The sequence below is a fragment of the Hemibagrus wyckioides genome, linkage group LG25 (assembly GCF_019097595.1).
Source record: "Hemibagrus wyckioides isolate EC202008001 linkage group LG25, SWU_Hwy_1.0, whole genome shotgun sequence".
Classification (NCBI taxonomy): Eukaryota; Metazoa; Chordata; class Actinopteri; order Siluriformes; family Bagridae; genus Hemibagrus; species Hemibagrus wyckioides.
The window spans coordinates 19590688-19612372 of record NC_080734.1 but is presented as its reverse complement, the minus strand read 5'-3'; the positions used below and the strand labels follow the sequence as shown (position 1 = coordinate 19612372).

Below are 21685 nucleotides of genomic sequence, written 5' to 3'. Positions count from 1 at the left end.
CAAGAAAGAAGAGCTGATCTCCAAGACAGCTGCAGAAGCCGTGGCCAAGAAGAATAAACAACGGTGTGAGAAGGAGAAGATGAAGGCTGCCATGTTGAGGAGTATTTCTGAACACAGAGAAGCTATAATTAAACTATAAGGAATCAAAACAAGACAATATTTTACCTTTAATGTTTGAGTAATTTACACTTTTTAAATGGTTTCTGGTCTTTTTTGGGGGGGGCATTTAAATGTATTTTTGTCTCCAATTATTTCATTTTAACAAAAAGAGCTGAAGTACAAGAAGCAAGAGGAGAAGCAGAACGCTGCTGAGATGATTAATGCAAGCAAAGCAGCAGATTTCTTTTGAAAGAAGAAAATCAAGGCCCAGAAAAAGAAAGAGGCTGCCAGAATGCTTCAAGATCAGATGGTGAGTCAGATCAGGTTTTTGCTTTGGTTTTATATAAAAACTTTATATAATACAATTCATAATACATAATTACATTTCTTTAGACTTTATTTAACATAACTACATAAGTACACTACATAATTAGCTCATGAAAAACCAAGAGCAGGACTCTAAGGTGAGGAATGTGAAGCTTATTACAGAGGAAGTGTCTCAGTTTCATGTGGCTATGTGACTGCTCATACTGCTGAACAGAGCCTTGAGTGAATGTTACCAAAAGTCGCACTGTTTATCTCTCTCTCACACACACACACACACACACAACACAAACAAACAATAATCTGACTCTGCACTGCACATGCAACTAAACAGCCAGCACTAAAGTCCATAGATCATTAAATACTGTGTGTAAAAGTCTGGTATGAATGTGATATCCTTTTGTATCCTATAATGTGATATATTTTGTATTTCAGTATCCAATCACATAACGTATGTTCAGATATTCCCTGTTGAACTGCTGTGTTTTTTCATTATCTAGATAATAAAGTGTTTGAATTGAAGCTGGATCCCAGCATAGGAGAGGTCAAAGCTTTTTAATCACACTGCGCTTGTGGCAGACCAACTGGTCAATTCCTGTCACAGAAATGTGCATCCAAATAAAGTCAAGATTATTAACTTTAAACACACTTTGTGAGAAAAGGAGTTCACCTGAAAGCCAATTCCTCCAAGGATATGCCACTGCTTTATTGGCAGCCATTTAAAGCTAATTTTAGTCAAATTACATTCACAACTAAACTCTGACAAGGATTTTAGTTATAGCACAATTATCAGACAATTACAGCTGATTTTCTTTATTCGCTAAGTAAAACGTGTACTTTCTAAATAAATTACTATGCCACACACCTGTGTTTTTGTCAAATCAAGCCCTCTCAAGTCCAGGATTGCCTCCAGTGTCTGAGTGTAACATTCATCCATCCATTTTCTATACCTGCTTCATTCCTAATTAGGGTCACGGGGATCTGCTGGAGCCTATCCCAGCACACACTGGGCGAAAGGCTGAGTGTAGCATAAAAAATGCTATTGCAGAATAATAAATATACTGAAAAGATCATCCATGTAATAAAAGGAGCAATATAAGCATTTAAGCACAATGACCCTGTGACAGGAAGACTTGTGAAATTCAGAAATGTCTAATTGCATTGTATCATTTGTGTATACATGCATTTATGTTCTTATTTATTTCATAGTTCTTTTATTGTCGTTAACTGCTCTGTAGTGGATGGAAGAAATCCTGCCCCTAAGTGTTGCTATGATTCATTCTTTTATTGGATGGAAAATCTTCATGGAAAGACATTTTAACAGAAATAACTTTTATAGGGACCAGCTCATGTTGGACTGGAGGGGGTGGATATTATAGCTAAGCATTTAAAAGACTATATAAATGTCCCTGTAGTTAACTCTGAAGACGTAGGATTAGTTAAAGTAGCTGTTGGAGCTATTATATTGAGTTGTAATGTTTGTTCCGGACACTAGAGGGCACATGTGAGCATTTTAAGTGTATTTCAGTAAGGTAGTGAAGGTTACATGTAAGGCATAAGAGGTCAAAAACCTTTTTTTTTTTACTGTACTCGTCTTGATGAAAATATTTGTTAGTTAAAAGTTGTATTTAATACGCAGCAGTTTTAGTGTTATAGTTGATCAGTGCATTCTTTGTCACAGAGTACACTTATTTGCCTTACCTTAAATATCACACTTTTGAAGGTCATTTCCTGATATTTTGTGCTACAAAATATGCATATTATGTTAAGTTTGATCATTTTTCTAATGTATGCTTTTTATTGCTCAAAATTAGGTAACTGGAGTGGACTTTACAACAAATCACAGACTGTAGATGATAATTATTTTATATAAGATGATGTAATTCATGTGTATTATATTTATGAACACCAGATACTATTTTTACAGTGAAGAAGAGAGATTCCCACTGTCTGTGAATATCATTTGAATATACAGTCAGCAATAATACAGTATACTGTATATAATATATAATAATGCATTTGTTCTGCACAGGTGTGATAAGTTGGGCTCTTAAAATGTTAAGAAAAGATAATACACTGACATAATGTCCTTTCTCTGAATATTAACTAAATTTCTAACTCAGTAATAATCAACTTAATTTCAAACAAGTTTCTTTAGAATGCTTTCAGATAGAAATGTTATACTGAAATCAAACTGGTGTACTGGTGGTAATGTTTTCTTGTTCGTATCAACCTGTCGGTAGGAGGCGCTGTTTCTCTGTGCTGATGGTTGTAGTGAAGGGCACGAGGACTCACTGTACTGAATCGATTCTTTTAAACTACCAATTTAAATGAATCAAAATGTCCGAGTGGCATCTAGTGACAGTGTAGGCTGCATGATTTAACAAAAAAAAAAAAAAATCAGTAAGCTAACATTTATAGTTCATACTGTCAATTTGTACAGGCCAAATAAAATAAATTAATTATATACCTTTATAAAAAAATATTGCAGGTTTAAGTGTGATCTCTCTCTCTCTCTCTCTCTCTCTCTCTCTCTCTCTCTCTCTCTGTCTATCTATCTATATCGTAACACGAAAACTTAACATGATAACAACAATGAAAATAATAAGAATTTGGAAACTTGCAATTTGCGCAAATCATAAAAGACTCGATTCATGAACCGATTCATTTATGAATCTCCTTCAGCATCTCTCCATGCGGTAACCAAAACAAGTCCCGAGCTTCAGGTCTCCTGACAATAACTGGGTGGCACCCCTCTTCTGTACGGACTTGGAAAAGACAATGAAGGCGGAAAACATCGCTTCTTCTTGTTTGTTTTGTTGTTATTTACAGTTTCCCGGCTAGTCTAGAGAAATTTATTAGGCCTATCAATTTCATAATTAGCTTAACGTAGTTTCATTTATTAAAGTGAATATAAGTCTAGTCTCCGGGACTTCTCCGGCAGATCAGGTGGGAGACTGATGATCAGTGGAGTCTTGAGTGATTTTTGGAGCTGGATGCAGCGCGTGCACCACGGCACCGAGCGCAGGACACTTTAAACACTGTTTCCGCGTTGATGCGCCTTCGGCTGCACCCACAACCTTTCATCACTCCAATTTAATGGGAGAACCTACAGGTTACGAAATTGTACTTTTAAACCGCGTCTTTTTATACTATGGGGTCTTCGGAAATAGCTCGGAAACAAAGATACGTAAGTATAATAAGCGATTTTCACGCAGCCTACGCGCATTAATCTAACGCACCAAGTTAAATTAACGCGCCCAGTGCGCAACTACAGGTGGTGTTTCATACGTTTTGTAGTAGTTGTTAATTAATATCGCATAACTGCATCCAGGCACACACAAACATGTGGCTGTCTAACTTGGCTGGGTTGATGATGTGTCCGATCTTGTGCATATGATTGCCTCCAGCTCGCGCAGATGACCAGCAATAAGTCGCTCTCCCAGTCTCAGTTCAGCGCGGTGTGTGTCCCGCGCGCAGAGCGGCTATCCCCAGAAGGCGCAGGAGCTTCAGGAGCTGCAGGAGACTCAAAATCCTACACGAACAAAAGCGAGAGACCGGTAACACCAGACGTGGCACGTTTGTGTGAAGAATGCTTTGCTCGTGTGCTTTATTTCAAGGAAGAAGCGCGGCGAGTGTTAAAGGATGGACACTTTTCTACCAGCGTAAGGACATCTCTACTACTCTTACTTACACTCAATCAATACATTTCAGACAATCTATCTTAAGATATGGCTGTGCGTCATGGTTTTGCGCACTCTGATACTCCTCATACAGCAGTTTTTTGTGACATGAAACTGACACACACATTGTAATTTAATATCCATTACACACACAGGCATCTCTCTCTCTCTCTCTCTCTCTCTCTCTCTCAAACGAGTTTAAATCGATTAGGCTCTGCAATAGAGCCGTGACTCGCATGTCTCCCCCCTCTTTACCTCTCATTACACAGGGAAGATGGGACATAATGGGTGGAATATAAAAAAAAAGGCCCAGTTCCTACTGAGAAGATAAAATGAAAATGTAATGTTATTTAAAAGACAGGGATGCACCAGTGGGCAGCATTTGTCTCAGTCTACAGTGTGCAGTGGCTTAAACGGGTTAGCGGACCACTCCTTGGTGTATGCTAGTCACACTCATAAAATGTCTGGACTTGTAGACTCTGCCTCCTTTGCATCGGGCTTCATATGCACTAATTAATTCTGATGTCCATTTGTTGTATTTGTGCGAGGAAGGATATGACTTTTCATGCAGGCCACGCCATCATCTTGATCTATTTAAGCTAGATTGTGTCACTGTGGCACAAATTTATGCACAGAATTTGCAGTTTACTTCACATGCATGAAATACTACTACTACTGCTATTACTGCTACTACTAATAAACTTATAGGTTAAGTAGCAAGATATTATGCGACAGCCTTGCATTCTTTTCCCTCTCTTTTTACTCCAGGACCCAAAACTGTCCATCCTTCTCCATGAGAGCTTGCGAGTGCCTTCTTGGATTGGTCTTGCTGGTTGCTGTGACGTCTGCTTCACTCACCTGAGCCAGCTCAAGCGGGAGGCCATCCACATGCTCCTAAACCAAAACCGGACCATCTGGCCCAATTCTCCCCCTGCCAACGGCTCACCCAGCTACGATGCCTTGGGTTCTCACACTTTGCCTAGAGCCATCAGCTCTCGTTCTCCAAGCCCCAATAAACGCCAGAAGTTCAGCAACCCGAGGACGGAAAGCTGGGTCAGAGAACACTCACGCTTTGAGACCCTGTGGAGTGCAAATAACGAAATGCCACCTTTTGCTGACATGGTATGTGGCTCTGTTTAAATACATTTAATCCTTTTTTATTATTCTGAACTGCTTTCTGTGAGCGTTGATTTTTAATCTAGAAGCCTACAAACAAACCTGTAGTTATTTCTTTAGAATCTTTCATAAATAACCTACCATAACCATTTGAAAGAACCTAGGCCCTGGTTTCTAATGTAATTCAATACATTTCTGTGCACTTGATATGAACTATGGACAGACATCAGTAAAAACCATTATCTCCGGCGGATGACGTAATCCCCATGCATTTCGTTAGGACATGTCATGTTACTTTCATTTTATGTGCGTACTGATGATAGCCAGGGCACGTGTGTGTGATTCACTGCCCCTCTAACCAGTCTCAATTAGAAACCAAGAAATTGGCTGCATGCCTTCTATAGTTAATTGCAAAGTAGTTCTTTAGTGATTTATTCCTCGCATATTTTGACCAGTCAAAAATAAGGACACAATCAATATCACTGTAATATTTAATGACTAGTGGAATATTCATACAGTGCAGGGCAATAAATAAAGATGGAATGGAAAGCTTTCTGCTGTAATAATGTTTCTGTGCAGCACTTGCTGATGTGGGCTGGGCATGGGGCTCAGCTGAAGAACTGCATGTATGTGTAACTAAATCTTATTTCACCCCTCCCATTGGAGGAGCTAAGCGCAAAGTGAGAGTAGAGAGCGGCTAGAGGAAAGAAAAAGGCGAGCAGAGGGAGTATCAGTGTGATGTACAGAGACCTCAGCACCTCCATTCCAGCATCTTCTTCCAAATGAGTCACAGGATCCCTCTCAGCAGTAATTGGCATTACAGCATGGCATTAATTTCTTGTTTGAAATGCATGCAGTGTTCTCTCGTTTCACATAGCTGGAATAAAACATCGATGAGGCTTAAAGGCAGAAAGTATTGTACCTTGCGTTCACCAGCACTTTGTGCATGAATGCAAGTGATCCTTAATCAAGATCGAGCCGATCTGATCTGGAGAGAGACGGGCCACAGACTAATCTCTGAAGGGCTAAGAGCTGACTGAAATGAAATGAAGCCGAGGGCTTTTATAGTCTCTTAGGAACAAAAGGGGGATCTTATGCAGTATGCCCATCAGAAAAGGGGGTGGCTAGTAAACAGCAAAGTGCGGTACAGAAAAGCACACTTTTATTATTGTGTGTTTAAACAAAATGATAACCTAATAGAACTGTGATGAGGATGATTTGCTTTTTCTTGCTTCTTGGTTACGTAAATGCCAAGAAGCATTTATTTATTTATTTACTTAGATTTTTACTTCATTTTCTCCTCATTCAGTAATTCCACATTTTCCACCCACTCTTCCTTAAGCTGCAGCCCAGATGATGTATTACACACTACACACTTATGCACTATGCTCTATCATCTAACGTATGAATGTTAGATGGGTCGTATTGTCTCAAATGGAGCACTAACATTTTATTCTATTATTTCATTCCCGGTCGATGGCAATTTACATTAAACACAGTAGCTTTAGTAGAATGCATTGAATTTTTTAAATGTTCAATTCAATTTGCTTAATTTGTAAGCTGTCTTGCCGGCCATCTTGATAATATTTTTTGGTCCAGTGTCAGTGCCTAGTAGCCCCGCCCCCCTTCTGCTACATAAGCAAAGCTGGAGTATTGAGTCATGAAGTGTCCAGCATTATACACTTTGATTTTTTGGTTAAATCATCCCAGTTCTTGAAGTGCGCTTCTTTTTATTAGAATTTTCAGTGTGAGCATGACTCACTATTTACACTACAGAATGGAGTAGAATGTTGTAGTGCATGAGTATACCATTTGGGACACACCTCAGGGAGGGTGAGGGCTGTTACATGTGTCCTGTGAGACACGTGAAGCCAGCTAACTGTCAAACTGCTGCTCATGCGACATCACGGCGCAGTGTAACACACTCCAACGGTCCAGTCAGCTCATACATGACCTCACAGATGCTCATCATTGGATGGTGTTTCTCTGATTGACAGGTAGCATCGCCCCTCCCACCCAGACAGCACAGCCAATCATGCTCTAAATATAAATGGGCTCCAAACAGTGAACCTGTCAGACCATATTAAAGACTGAGCAGCGGAGATTCTCTCTTAAAAGGAATGGACTTTATATAGAACCTTATATGGTTCCATCACTTGCTTCATATATGGAACCTAAACATTTTGAAGTGTTCATTGGAAAGAAGCCACTGTGGTTCTCTGACTCAAGTTCATTTAGGAGTTCTTTATTATTATTATTATTATTATTATTATTATTATTATTATTACTAGTACTATTATTGTTATAATATAATATTGTTAATTATTATTATTAGTAGTAGTAGTACTATTACTATTATTGTTATAATAATAATAATAATAATAATAATAATAATAATAATTAGTATTATAACAATAATAGTTTAGTTTTTCATTATTATTTGTACTATAAATGTTATAATAATAATAATAATAATAATAATAATAATTTTTTTTTTCAAATGTGAAAGGTGAAATATTATAAAAGCATTTTAATATAAAAGGTTTGTCGTTCTTCAAAGATTCTATACAGAACTATTCTTTTGAGTAAAGGTTCTATTGGGTTCTATATAGAATCCCAAGAATCCCAAATGTAGTTTCAGTTTTCTGTTTTATAATTATGAATTTTTTATGTTCATCCATCAGTTAATTATTATTTAATATACAGATTTTCTACTATTTAGAAGCTGCTTGCTTTGAAAGGAACAATACAGTTAGATTCACTACAGCCAACACGTTCTGTAATAAGCGTCTGAGGAAAGGGTGTGAGCTCCCACTGCTTTCTCACCTCTCTACTGGCTAATCACATATTCATTCACACACCTCTACCAGACATGCACAGTGGATGTGGACAGGTAGAGTGAAGGCTGGAGAGTGACTGCTGCTTTGCTTCATCCTTAGTGTCTTTTTAGAAGGGAGAATGGACAATGCCTGTAGTCTCGGGCATCCATTTTAAATTGATTTCAGCATTCATGATCTCATCTTACCGTATGAATCAGTTCACGGGCCTTGACTCAGCTCTTCAAAATGCAAACGTACATACAAACAATATTGCTTAAATTATAAATATAGCCGAGGTATACTAATGTCTAGAGATGATATCATCCGAAATTTATGACTAAGACATTCTATAAATAATGAAATAACTACGCAGGTAAGGTACGCAAATAAGTGCGCAGGTGGAAAAATGAGGCATGTTATATTTTGTAGGTTTCTCAGGACGCTATGAAAAAGAAAAAAGACGATGAGTCCACTGTTCTGTGCCGCTTCAGCGGTCCTCTGACCTTCAACACCTCCAAAGTTGCTGCAATGCTACCCTCTGGAACCTCAGCAGCTTTCTCTTTCATCGTCAGGTAGCACAAGTGTCTTTAGCACATTTTTAAGATTAGATGATAATATAAGATAAAAATATTAATAAAATATAAAATATAAATGAAATATTCTCTATATATGAAATGTATACAAAATGTATTCAAAGTTCCAAAAAGGTGCTAGGGAACTAGAAATATCACTGTATATTAGACAAAAAATACACTGATGATCACTGACAGTATATTAGGATGCAGAAGGTAATTAAATTATTAAATAATTCTGTAAATGATTGTTGCTGAAAGCTTTATAAATGGGAGTTGATGTGCTCTGAAATGCACGGAACTCCTAACATGAATGCACAGACAAAATGGCGTTAATGTATTGACTCCTATAAACAACACCAAACCACATGTCCTCAGGGCTGTCCAGAAGTTGCACTTGACCTCAAGAAGGAGGAAGCAGTGTTCTGAAAATGAACGCTATTCCACAAACTTCTGCGGTCTTCTCCAGAAGGACCCTCCTCCCGTACCTTCCAACCTTTTACAGATTCACAGCAAGAGCAGAGAGATACCAGAGACGGCAAAGGTACCAATAAGGTCCTGTTAATTGTTTTCTTTGTCTTTGCTAAATCACTCAACAAAGAGAAAGTGATGTGAATTAAAAAGCATAAAATGTACTTAATAAATAATTAATCTATATATGGCTCTGAAATATTTTGCATGATTAGAGTTTTGATTTCATTCAGTATTTTCTCACATCACACCCACACCACATAGCCCTTAACCCTTTTAATGTCCTTTTCTCTACTTTCTGCAAATTCCCAAGAGTAGAAAAATCGATTCGGTTTAATTGAAGCACCGCTGCTTCACTTTCACGTCTTCTGGTTCACACCGATGGAGGATCTTCTTGAGTTTCACGGTAGACAGCTCCCACAGTAGCACCTGCTGGTGAACAAGGCACTTAGCCGGGCTGCACCAAGAAAATCCGCCAGAGCAAATGGACTTTTAAATAATTCATCTCTCATAAACACAATTTAAAAGGACACTCAAAAGACCTAAAGATATCACCAGTCATTGAAGAAGTGCATTCCGTATCAGAGGCAAGTTTAGTCAGCTAGTCGTATAATTCCATGAGATGGGTCATCTCAGGACTTCGGTAATGGTTAATCAATTTTTATCATCAGATAGCTGCTCAGGAGATCGGGAACATTATCTCACGAGAAATCTATGAGTGAACTTCATATATAGTCTAAAAAATGGCTCATGAATTTGCAACATTCACAACAAAAGGTTTCTTGCTTAAAAATCGGAATATCAGTTTATGCTGTGATTCTTGTAAAGAAAAGTAATGATTACGTAATCCATCAGTTAGAAAATAACACTTTTTTACTCCTCATTTATATACGTTTTTTATTAAAAACTAATATAAAACTCATGGTAACACTTACTATGAAGATATCATGTTAAAATGCGTTCATAAGGAATTAAACACCTCAGCTACATGTGACCTTCTCATCTAAATTGGTTTGACATCCGTATACACACACACACGCACACACACACACACACACACACACACACACACACACACACAGTGGTTATTCCTAATCCCCTCACCAGATGTTTTATTCCTATGTTTTGTTTCCAGGTCAGAGTTATACTGAGACTTAACCCGGGTCCGACGTCAGACCCGTCTCAGTCTCAGTCTCAGTCTCAGGCTCTTAAAGTGGACTTACATAAGAAACAGGTCACAGTGTTGGATCCTGTCGCACAAAACACACAGCGATCAGCAGCAGGCGCCATTTTCACTCCAAAGACCTTCACGTTTGATGCTACTTTTGGCTCTGAGTCACCCCAGGTGCTGATCACACTGTTTTTCTGAGTTCACTATGATCACGTCAAATCATACGCCTTTACCATACACAAAGATCTTCACAAGGATCATGATTTAATTCCCACTCTCCTGTTTAATGTAATTATTTTAACATAGGTGGCTTTTGATTTGAAAATACCAGTAGGTGTTTTTGTCTGTGTGTATGTGCATGTGTTTGTGTGTGTGTGTGCATATGTGAGTGTGTGTGTGTTTGTGTTCATATGTGTGTTTGTGGCTATGTGTAAATGTATGAGTGTGTGTTTGTGTGTATATGTGAGTATGTGTGTATGTGCATCTGTGTATGCATATGTGAGTTTGTGACTATGTATAAATGTATAAATGTGTGTGTGTGTGTCTGTGTATGTTTTTGTGTGTGTGTGTGTGTGTGTGTGTGTATCTGTGTATATGCATGTTTTGTGTGTGTGTGAGTGTGTGTGTGTGTTCATGTGTGCATTTGTGTGTTTGTGGCTGTCTGTAAATGTGTGTGTGTGTGTGCATATGTGAGTTTGTGACTATGTATAAATGTATAAGTGTGTGTGTGTGTGTGTGTGTGTGTATCTGTGTATATGCATGTTTTGTGTGTGTGTGTGTGTTCATGTGTGCATTTGTGTGTTTGTGGCTGTCTGTAAATGTGTGTGTGTGTGTGTGTGCATATGTGAGTTTGTGACTATGTATAAATGTTTAAGTGTATGTTCGTGTGTGTGTGTGTGTGTGTGTGGCTGTGTGTAATTGTATAAGTGTGTGTGTGGTAGATTTATGCTAACACAGATTTATGATCTATTTTCATCTCACAAGAAAATGTGACATTAATTAAATCGGTCATGACGCCGCTCTGTAAACCAGTTGCCAGCAAAACACTTTACATTTACAGTAACTCTAAAACATTCACAAACTATATTACAAAATACTGGAGTATCTTTAAAGATAATTCCTGTAATTAAAAAAAAGATTTACAGTATATGACTTCTATATGTTTTGATTTTGCTAATAAAATTATAATTATAGCATATAATAACACACAATATAGTACATTCCTGTATCCTACTACTATCATTCCTGTAATAATATTTATACATTACAATATTGCTGAATGCGGTTTACGAAAGCAATTTCGTAAAAAGGGACATGGACATGGAGAACGAATCAATATATTGCCCATCAGCCTGAAATGGCAGCTAGCCATGAGCTAGATACTCAAAGCTAAATCCCTCCAAAGGTGTTATAATACTACAGGGAGTTTTATTGCAGCCTACAAGTAAATCTCATTGGAAAAAGAGCTTCCTGCTGTGTACTTTAGTGCAATCGATTCAGATTAGGATTAGAAAAAAACAACAACCTTGAATTCTTTTACACAAATTACATTAACCCGTTTAATCGTTCCACTAGGCTAAGGTCTGTGAGAAGAGCTTGTGTGAGGTTCTCCAGTCTGTTGTTGCTGGGGCAGATGGCTGCATCCTGAGCTTCGGACAAACCAAAGCAGGTAGGCATTAAAAGTGGCTGCTATCCACTAGCTTCATTTAGTGTAAAAGAGCTGCTCTGTACTCTACCTTGCATTTAGATGCTTGATCTTTGACTTGTTTCATTTTCCCACTTGATGCTAAATTTAATAAATTATACATTACCCTTTTGTCAGCACAAAGAGGCCGAGATTCAACTCGGAAAATGCCAGCCATAGTGACTCGGAGTGACGCTTAATGGATGTGCATTAATGTTGTCCTCTCTTTAGTGGGGTCTCTATATTGGAGGTCATCATGGGCTATCCACTTAGAGGGTTATTAATAGTTATTCACCTAAAATCACGAAAACAATTCTTCCTTGCTGCAACCTTGGAGAATTACATCACTGGCTATTAACTAATTGAATTTGCAGCCTATCTGTCATGATTCCTGGCACGGGGACAGAAGTTATAAATCTTTAAAAGCAGATTGCGGTTAGGGACGGCTAATGGCGGCACACATTTTTATTGAAGACAACATCCCAGGAACATATTTTATATCATATGTGACTTGCTGTGACACATAAACACATACACATATATTTTTCCTTATATCTTCACCCTTTTTGCTCTTCACAGGAACGTCTTACACAATGATCGGACGTGATGATGGAACACCAAACCTGGGGATTATCCCTTGTGCCATTTCTTGGCTTTTCAAGCTCATTAAGAAGAAGAAAGACAAGACCTGGGCAAACATCACGGTATCTGTGTCAGCTGTTGAGGTGTGCGGGGAGACTGAAGTCATCAGGGACTTACTGTCTGGTTTCGAAGCTGGTGATCACACCCATAAGCCAAATGTTTACCTCCAGGAAGATCCTGTCAGTGGAATACAGGTAAGGTTTCATATGCAGGTTTGAGACTTCGATATGTCAAAGTGCATTGAAAAGATTATTAAGAGATACCATATGGTGGACCTGCAACAAATGACCACATAAATGCATTATTTATTAACTATGTCATATGTGAATATTTATAAGCGTGCAAAAATCATGTTGAATAAATTAAATCCTCATTAATATTATAATCCAGACATGATGATTGTGCTAATTAAAATTTGATGTCAAAATTTCCTTTCAGCTTTACAACAACAGGGTGGTAAGTGCTCCTACAGAAGAAAGAGCAGCCTGCCTATTGGATGCTGCCCTGGCGTCTCGCAACACAGGCATTGCAGGGTGCAGAGGGACGTTTCATCATCCCTGCCATATGTTCTACACGCTACATGTTTGCCAAAAACACATAGAGAGCAGCCCCACATCTGGGAGTAAGTAGCATTGATTCTTTAGATTTTGCCTTCTCATATTTCTGATTCTGGTATCATGCTTTCTGTGACCAAAATAATGTAATAAATGCACATTTAACCTATATATATATATATATATATATATATATATATATATATATATATATATATATATATATATATATATATTGTAAAAGATAAGAAATGAATGGAGCATTATATTGTTGTTGTGCATTCAGTGCATGTGGAGCAAAGCAAGCTGAGCCTAATTGACTTAGGGAGCTGTACCAGAGAGAGGACTAAGATCAACACAGAGGTCTGTCTTCTTGACCTGGGCAATGTAATAATGGCCAAGCTGAATGGGCACAAACATGTCTCTAACAAGTATGTCAATAAAATATTTCATTTACACACTGAAATCAAATACATGCACAGAAAATGATGTTACGAGCAGTTGATACATTCTCTTTTGTTTTTAACTAGGGGAAGTAAACTGGCCATGCTCATTCAAGAGTCTCTTGGAAATGTTAACTGCCACACAACAGTTGTTGCCCATGTGTCCACCTCTCACGAAGACCTGGCAGAAACCCTGTGCACCCTCCAGATTGTCTCTCGCATTCGAAGATTACAAAGGATCAGAGTGTGTCTTTTAAGCTTTTACAAGATTTACATGCAAAATGTCTTGCCTATGATAAAAACCAGTTAATTCTATCTATGATCGAGATTGTTCTCTTAAAGCAATAAAAGATACTGATTGATCATTTTTTTCCCATTTATAGAAACAAGCCTGCAGCTCACCTGGGGCAAGAAGCTTGGGCAAAGAAAAAAAAGTGAACAACTCCTCTAAGCTAAGAGCATTTCGCTATACAGGCTCATTGGACCATAATGTTTCTTTACCTCACCTCCTTGATGATCTAGGAGACTATTCTGAGAGCGATAAGTCATGTGACACTGTGTTCAGTATGGATCCGAAAGGTGCCCTCCGTGATAAAGAGGCCAGAGGAAATCAAGAGTTTGTGCCAATAATTCCATCTTTGCAAAGGAAAAAGGCAGACTTCAAAAGCTCTTTCTCTATAAAGCACTGTGATATCTTACATTTAAGTCCAAATTTAAAACAGATGAAAAAACTTCCTGCTCAACAATATTCCAGTGCACCTGATTTGGAGTGTTTTAAGTGCAACACCTTTGCGGAACTACAGAATCGACTGGGGTGTATTGATGAAAGTGAAATGGTTGGCCTTCATTCTTGCAAGATACAGCCTGCCAATGCTATCATTAAGTCAGAACCTCCCTCAAGCAAAGTTGTGAAGATGCCAGCTGACAAGCCAGAGATTCAGCAATTTCCATGTAAAAAACAGGCTAACAACCTGGAACAAGGACAACCTACTCAGAGAGATGTCTTTAGGAAGGACACTCCATCTGAGTATTCTGGTCCAGACAAAATGACTCAGAAAATTCTCCCATGCTCACCCAAATTTCACAAGGCTAGTCGATTCAAACAATGTGAACAAAACACTGAATCCGAAAGCCTCACTAAAACAATGGACCCGGCTCCTTCTGTGACTTGTCCAGTGGAAGGGCTGTCATCTGATAAGTCCACCTTGACCCCCAAGATCCGGATACCTCCTGTGGGTAAAAGCTCATCCTCCCTGGCTCCTGCCATAGGGTCCTCGGTTTCTTTCCCTATTACCCGATGTGAAGTTATTCCACAGTTTTCCACAGAGAACCAAGGAGAGAAGGCAACCATTACTGTAACAGTTCAGCAGCCACTGGATTTAAATGGACATGATGAACTTATATATTCTGTGGTTAAGGAAGTAGAGGTCAGTGGCCCAGTTAATACAGGCAAGGCTACAAATATAGCAAATATTGCAGAGCTTGATTCTCTAAAGAACTTGCCACTAGGGTCTCAGCCTGTGAAGATCATTGGTAGTGTTGGAAAGGAACAAACTGCTGATGATTCTGTATCTGAAGTTCAGGCTTTAGGTACAAGTGCTAAGACATCATCAGATTTATCTGAAGGCAAGACCACTTCTACGGGTCAAAACCATGTTGTCAACTCAAACACTACCAATAACCTAACTCAACTCGATGTTAGGTCAAAAGAGTCACAGTCTAGGACGGTCACAGCGGTGGCCAAAACTGATACTTGCTCCACTTCCCAATATGGGGCCTCAAGGTTTGTGGAGGAAGCATGTGAGATGACAGACGAAAAAGAGGATACTAAGAAAAAATCTAACCAAAATAGTGGGCAGCTTTGTCGAGAGCTCAAAGACAAAGTTTCTCCAGCAAATCAGAGGATAATAGAAGAATTTCAAGTGAAACCAGCAGAAAATGTAGTCAGTAGTTACTCAAATTGTGACACAAGCAGTCTTACAAAAGCTTGGCTTGATTCTGACAAACAGCACATTGCTAAGGAGTCCCTTTATCCCTGTACAAGCTGGAAAAATGAGCCTTCAAATAATCCAAAAGCAACACTAGAAAAATGTTATGTTGCTGAACATAGTCTCACTGATTGGTCAAAATATAGTGTATCACTGCCTTCAGTGGCAAGATCAGATAACAGTCCCAATAAGAAAGCCAGAAACCATGTGCAACCTACTATGACCCAGACATCCTCAGAGAATCAGCTCAAAACTACGAACCCCAAATCCCCTATTGATGAGAGCACTAAGCTATTTAGTGCAAAACTGGAGCAGCTAACAAGCAGAAGCCGATCCTCAAGTAAATCAAACGTACAGTGTGTTGCTGTACAGCCTTTTGAGCAAAGCAATACTGTGTTCACTCAGGGTTGTTTGAGAAGTATGGAGGGCAACTGTACCCCACCAAGGGTCAACAGGTACCTTGAGAAGGAAAATCACCAGGATTTTGGTTCTAAAGGAAGTTTGGAAGAACAATATGCATCAGCTCATGCCAAAAGCACTGCATGTCCTGGTTTGCTGACAGTATTTGAAGCAGACCTCTTCACTTTGTCTCAGGGTAACCATAGCCTTAAGAGAGTTCCAAGATTTTTCCCACTTTATGACGTTGATGAAAGTGACAATACTCAGCCTTCTAAGCATAGTCAGTCCAATATGTCAAGTTTAAACAAGGATTTTGCTAACCCAGTGGTTCATACGTTGTCTGGAACTGTCCCCAATTCACCAAAATCTAACAGACGCTCAATAAATCGAAGCTCAAGTCTGTCTCCTGATGCATTTTCCAGAAAACAAATCTCATGGTCATCCCAGTCTTTATCCAGAAAGCAGTCCAAAGCTTCAGTCTCCTCCAAATATCCAAACAAATTACTGAATGGACGAGTTGAGGTTCTTAGAGCAAGTGAGGACTCTCTTTCTAGTTCTAGTCAAGGTAGCTCAGATATTGATGAACTTGAGGAGTCAAAAAGAAAAATCCAGCTGTTGAGCCACACTTTACCTTCCCCATACAGTAGGATTACAGCACCACGTAAACCGAACCATTGCAGTGGGCATGCCAGTGATAACACAAGTGTTCTGAGCGGGGAGCTTCCTCCTGCCATGTGTAAGACTGCGTTGCTGTACAATCGTAACAGTACGGTCAGCAGTGGTTATGAAAGCCTGAAGAGGGACAGTGAAACTACATATAGTAGTACTTCAATACATGACTCAATTAGCGACCAGAGCTGCTTCTACAGTACTCTAAAGAGTGCCAGAAGTTCCAAGAAAAGAAACAACTCAGGTAAGTCATCTACCAGGCAAAGTCTTTATCTGTAAGTCTTTATAATTTTTTTTTAATGTAAATGTTATTTAATGGGTTTATTTTTCTACTAATACTAAGTTATTTGTTACCCTGGCATTTTTGTTTACAGGATCACATCAAAGATATCCATCACAGGACACTCTCTCATCTTTAAAGAGGTCTATGAGTGGGTCAAAAATACGTTGGGTAGATCGTGGTCCCTCAGATGCATACGAAATTAAAGTTTATGAGATCGACAATGTTGCTAGTTTGCAGAGGAGAGGAAAGGCAGGGAACAAGGTAAAATACTGAAAATACTGTAAATATATAACGTTATGATTTGGTGGATCTGGCCACAGCTCTCTTTAGTTGTTATGTTGTAATACAGGTCCCTATACCACTACCTGTGAAAGTTATAAGGAATTGGCTGTATGGGTATATTTAATTCAGTTCAAATTTGGCACACGTTCATGGTTGGGGTTGTGGTTAATGGGACTTTATTTTGGCCATGTTGACAGAGTGTTGTCTGCTTCAGTGCCAAGCTGAAATTCCTGGAGCATCGACAACAAAGGATTGCAGAGATGAGGGCCAAGTACAACACCCTAAAGAGAGAGCTGGAAGTAGCCAAACAGCATCTGATGGTGGATCCAGAGAAATGGACCCATGAATGTAAGTGACGAGTAATTGTAGAATGTTTTACATTGGTCATTGCTTTTAAAGATTTGCCCATAAATACACTGGTTAATCAATTTCATTGTGTTGTAAAATATTTAGATACGGATCACCATGCCTGAGAAGTTCCTAAGTTTTGTAGATTTGTTATAAAATGATAACATAAGCCATTTTATAACATATTTTATGAACAACATTTTTCTTAAATATACGGTACAGTGCAGGCTAGTGTCAGATGGCCAATATTGCTTGAATTTTTCTTCAATTCTTTGTAAAAAAAGGTATATTTTTTAATCACATTAATGCAATTTGATCAAAATAGAAATACTTATTATTGTTAATTTTCTAATAGACAAGTGCTATAAAATGTTCATTCCTGTTCTGGTCTTCACAGTTGACCTCTGGCAGACATTTGAGGTAGATTCTTTGGAGCACTTAGAGGCCCTGGAGCTGGTGACACAGCGTCTGGAGTGCCAAGTCTTCCGCTGCAAGGCACATGTCATGATGGTAACCAGTTTTGATGCTTCACCAAAGCGAAGACAGAAGAAGAAATACCGGCCACCTGTCGATTATAAGGGATTCATAGGAATATAGCATACCTTTTACTTTTAATGATGTAACAAATGGTAGTTACATACATTGTGTACTGTTACAACTCTGCATTATGCCTACAAATACACCTTCTTTTATACATGTGCATGCGTTCAAGGACCTTTCTGTATGATGTAGTCTTTGCAATAAATACTTGTACCTGTACCTGTACTAGCATGCTATTTCACCCCTCCTAACCACCATAGAAATTGGTGAAGGTGCCACTGTGATTATATTTACCACCACAAACAAATCAAGCCACCAAGGCGTTCCTATCGCCATAGCAAGTAACTTGCCAAGTATTAAGGATGGAGGCATTTAGAGCCCCCAGAGAGAGCCCCCAGTGCTACATCTAGCTTTAGAATAGTTGGGACTTGTTGCTGTCTTGCAGTCTTTGAAAAAAGTCCAAGTTCTTGGAAGTTGTGCTGGGTCTAGACAATGAGGTAAACATCATTTGTAGAGAAGCCCACCTTATGGCATAATGGGCACTTGTGTGTGTTCAGGAGTGTTTCCTGGACTGCTCAGTTGCAGTCCTCATGCAGCGATTCAGTACAAGACCTACACACAAATGCCTTAAGGGACAGCACATCTGCTTGGGAAGAAAGATGCCAGGATGTTCTGACCACTAGCAAAAAAATAGGGTACAAAGAGTTCTTTACCTTGGTGAAGAAGTCCACCTATACCTTGACAGACCTTTACCAGATATGGGCTACCATTTCTGGGTGCAGATACTACACTTCTGGACAGTGTACCTACCGTGGTATTGTACCGTCCAGGCAGATGATTTGCTCTCAGTGAAGTTAGCTGTAGATGGACCCACCTGACTAGATTCTGTCCAAGGTGTAGAGAGACATCTGACCTGGGCCATTCTGATGGTTGATATAGCTGAAATCACGACATTTTCTGAGTTGACCAACATGTGGAAACATCTGAGAGGGAATAAGAACTTAAGGGCCATATGGACCTTCCTCAATTCCAGCTGGTGTTTTGACCTTACACCAGCGGGGCCAGATGTCCACCAATTCCATGTAGCACCACACCACTTGATGAGAAATACTTCTCACTGCCGTCATAAGCTGCTTAGCAGATAGTCCCATATCATGTACATGTTGTCCACTGTGTACAGGGCGAGAAGAAGAACCAAAAGAAAGATAGCTATATGAAGGCTGCATTAATTACAAGCACTGCTTCATAAGTATGTGACTCTTAGCATATGTGCATATGCACACAGAGGCAACCAGGTGTTTCTAACCACCCCTGGCAGTAAGGTAGGGTAAAACAGACCTGAAATAAATATTACAAAACTGCTGTAAATATTGATTTTTAAATAGGGTCATGAGATAACAGATAACCTCTTTTGTTCCATTCAGTTATTTTACAATTAGTACAAATATTGTGTGTTAATATTTTTGAAATGTTACTGGGTTCTAACTAAACAATAAAACTAGTCAACACCTAATCAGAAAGCTATAACTAGCAAAACATCACAAGCACCTCATCCCAGAACTCCATGTCATTTTAGACAGCCAACCAAAGTCTAGCTATGGCTAATCTCAAAGTGAATGGGAACTGAGAATCTAGCATTTTAGAGATTCAAACAGCAAGTTGGCTATGCCTAAAAATGGTCCAAAATCAATGAAAAATTAAATGGAATAGATGAAAATGTAAAAAAAAAAACAAGGGGCCATAACAGGTTTAACAGAAACAATAACTCATCTAATTTTAAACAAAATCTAAATCTAACTAAAGCTAAAGCTACATAAATGCCTGGCCAAGTGAAAGACAATAAGACACATTTCATTATGACATTATCATATGAAGAAAGAATCATTTACTCCTGACTGTAACTCTAATCAGAAAGCTTTAACAAGGTGGGTATGTACAGGCGCAGAGATTCTATATTCTAAGTCTATAAGTGAATGAGAATTGAATATCTAGCTGAGTGTAAGGTGATTAGAGCCACCCACCTCAAACACAGTGTAATATTTGGCATCCATTTTGGATCATACAGCCCAAAACAAAAAATAAAAATGCCTTCTGCTTTAAAGTACCAATAATGTGTGTAGCTATTACACACTGCTGCTGGTCATGTCAGTCTTCAAAACAAATGACCGCTTTGGCGACAGCTAATGCTTGGATACAGGTCAAGGCAACATATTGGACAGCAGAGATACAAATGACCTTGGCAGATGGAGGTTCTAAATCAAGCCTGCCAATAAAACCAGTTTACAAATGCCATTGCTCCTAATTTGCTTCCTCAACCATGCAACCAACATTCCAAATGCATTACGATTTATCACATTTTTAAAAAAATATGTTTTATATGTTTATATGTTGTTTTTTTTTAGTTTATTTTGTATTACTGTACTTTAGTAAGGTTTTTGTATTCTGCCCAATTTCTTATATTAGTTTGTGCATATTTATTTGCACTGATATTATTTATATGTACATTTAAATATAAAATAGGAACTGTACAGGTCCAAAGTTCTCTCCGATATTCACTAACAAATAAACAGATACTGTATATAGGATACTTTTTTACTATCATTAAATATACTAATGTTCTTACTACACACAGTATATATCATTAGTTTTAATACTCCATTTATTCATTTCTTTAACACTTTATAAGGAATTTGTGTGGTGTTCAGTTCTCGAACAAATTTGCAGTGAAACTCTTTCTCTTAAATAAACTGGAAAGTCATCACATACTACTGAAAATATTTTACTAGGTCTAATATTTTACTCTGTAATTCACTGCAAAGTGACTCCCCTAAGCAGCCTGTTATTCTGTCAGAAGGAATATGTCTCAACTAAGATAAAACAGGGAAAGCAGCTGGATGAAGTCATAAACTCAGAATTTATTTATTTATTTATTTCCCAGGGCAGTGTTTTGTTTCTTTCTGCTCCAGTTCCTACATTTGATATGATGACAGATTTATCTCCCCTCTAAGATACGAATGCAGAGTAGACAGGGACTTACTATCTACAGTACACATACTGTCCATCATCATACTACTTTCCTTTATTTATTTAGTTTTTTTTTTAAATAATCTATAGAAACAAAATTTTGGGTAGTGGGGATGAGGAAGGTTGCATTAACTGCAATTGTGCATCTTTTCAATGTTTTAGATATGTTTATAAGTTTATAAAGCATCAGTTGTTTAAAAGAATGTATTATTTCTTGATTATACTGGAGGTACTGGATGGTTGTTGACCTGCACAAATGAGGCAGACGAACGTCACAGTCAGGTTCATAAAACATTTAAAAAATCTGGAACAGTGTTTGGAGGAAGACAAAGGATGAGCAGGTCGACCCCCAAACCCACTGAAGAGGATGTGTTAAGATATAGAGCTTGCATGGAATCCAAGCTGCCTCTAAAACTGTCCAACCTTAGGCATTAGAGAAAGAGGCTCTGTACACCACATAGCCAGTATGTGGTTCATTTTAAAGTGTTTACTTATTTTGTTTCATCACACATCAGACCTTCAAGGATTGGCCAAAGATGCTTGAATTTACTGCAAATACCTGATCTGATGAAAC

General features: G+C 38.4%; 1 protein-coding gene across 3 annotated transcripts; it reads left to right on the top strand.

The window, feature by feature from the left end:
* The first annotated feature begins 277 nt into the window (after positions 1–277).
* On the top strand, positions 278–18256 carry kif26bb (kinesin family member 26Bb). Of its 3 annotated transcripts, none has more exons than XM_058378862.1 (15): positions 278–409; positions 3834–4088; positions 4875–5228; positions 8471–8613; positions 8992–9157; positions 10220–10429; positions 11831–11924; positions 12519–12775; positions 13020–13203; positions 13422–13566; positions 13666–13822; positions 13962–16878; positions 17009–17178; positions 17397–17547; positions 17945–18256. In XM_058378862.1, exons 1-15 carry the CDS (start codon positions 392–394, stop codon positions 18142–18144), a joined length of 5421 nt encoding a protein of 1806 aa, XP_058234845.1. In that variant the 5' UTR covers positions 278–391; the 3' UTR covers positions 18145–18256. The 3 variants fall into 3 exon arrangements, with proteins under 3 accessions (XP_058234845.1, XP_058234844.1, XP_058234846.1); XM_058378861.1 differs by lacking the exon at positions 278–409 and adding an exon at positions 3101–3613; XM_058378863.1 differs by lacking the exon at positions 278–409 and adding an exon at positions 3101–3613 and having other exon boundaries at positions 17414–17547; positions 17945–18085.
* Positions 18257–21685: the final 3429 nt, after the last annotated feature.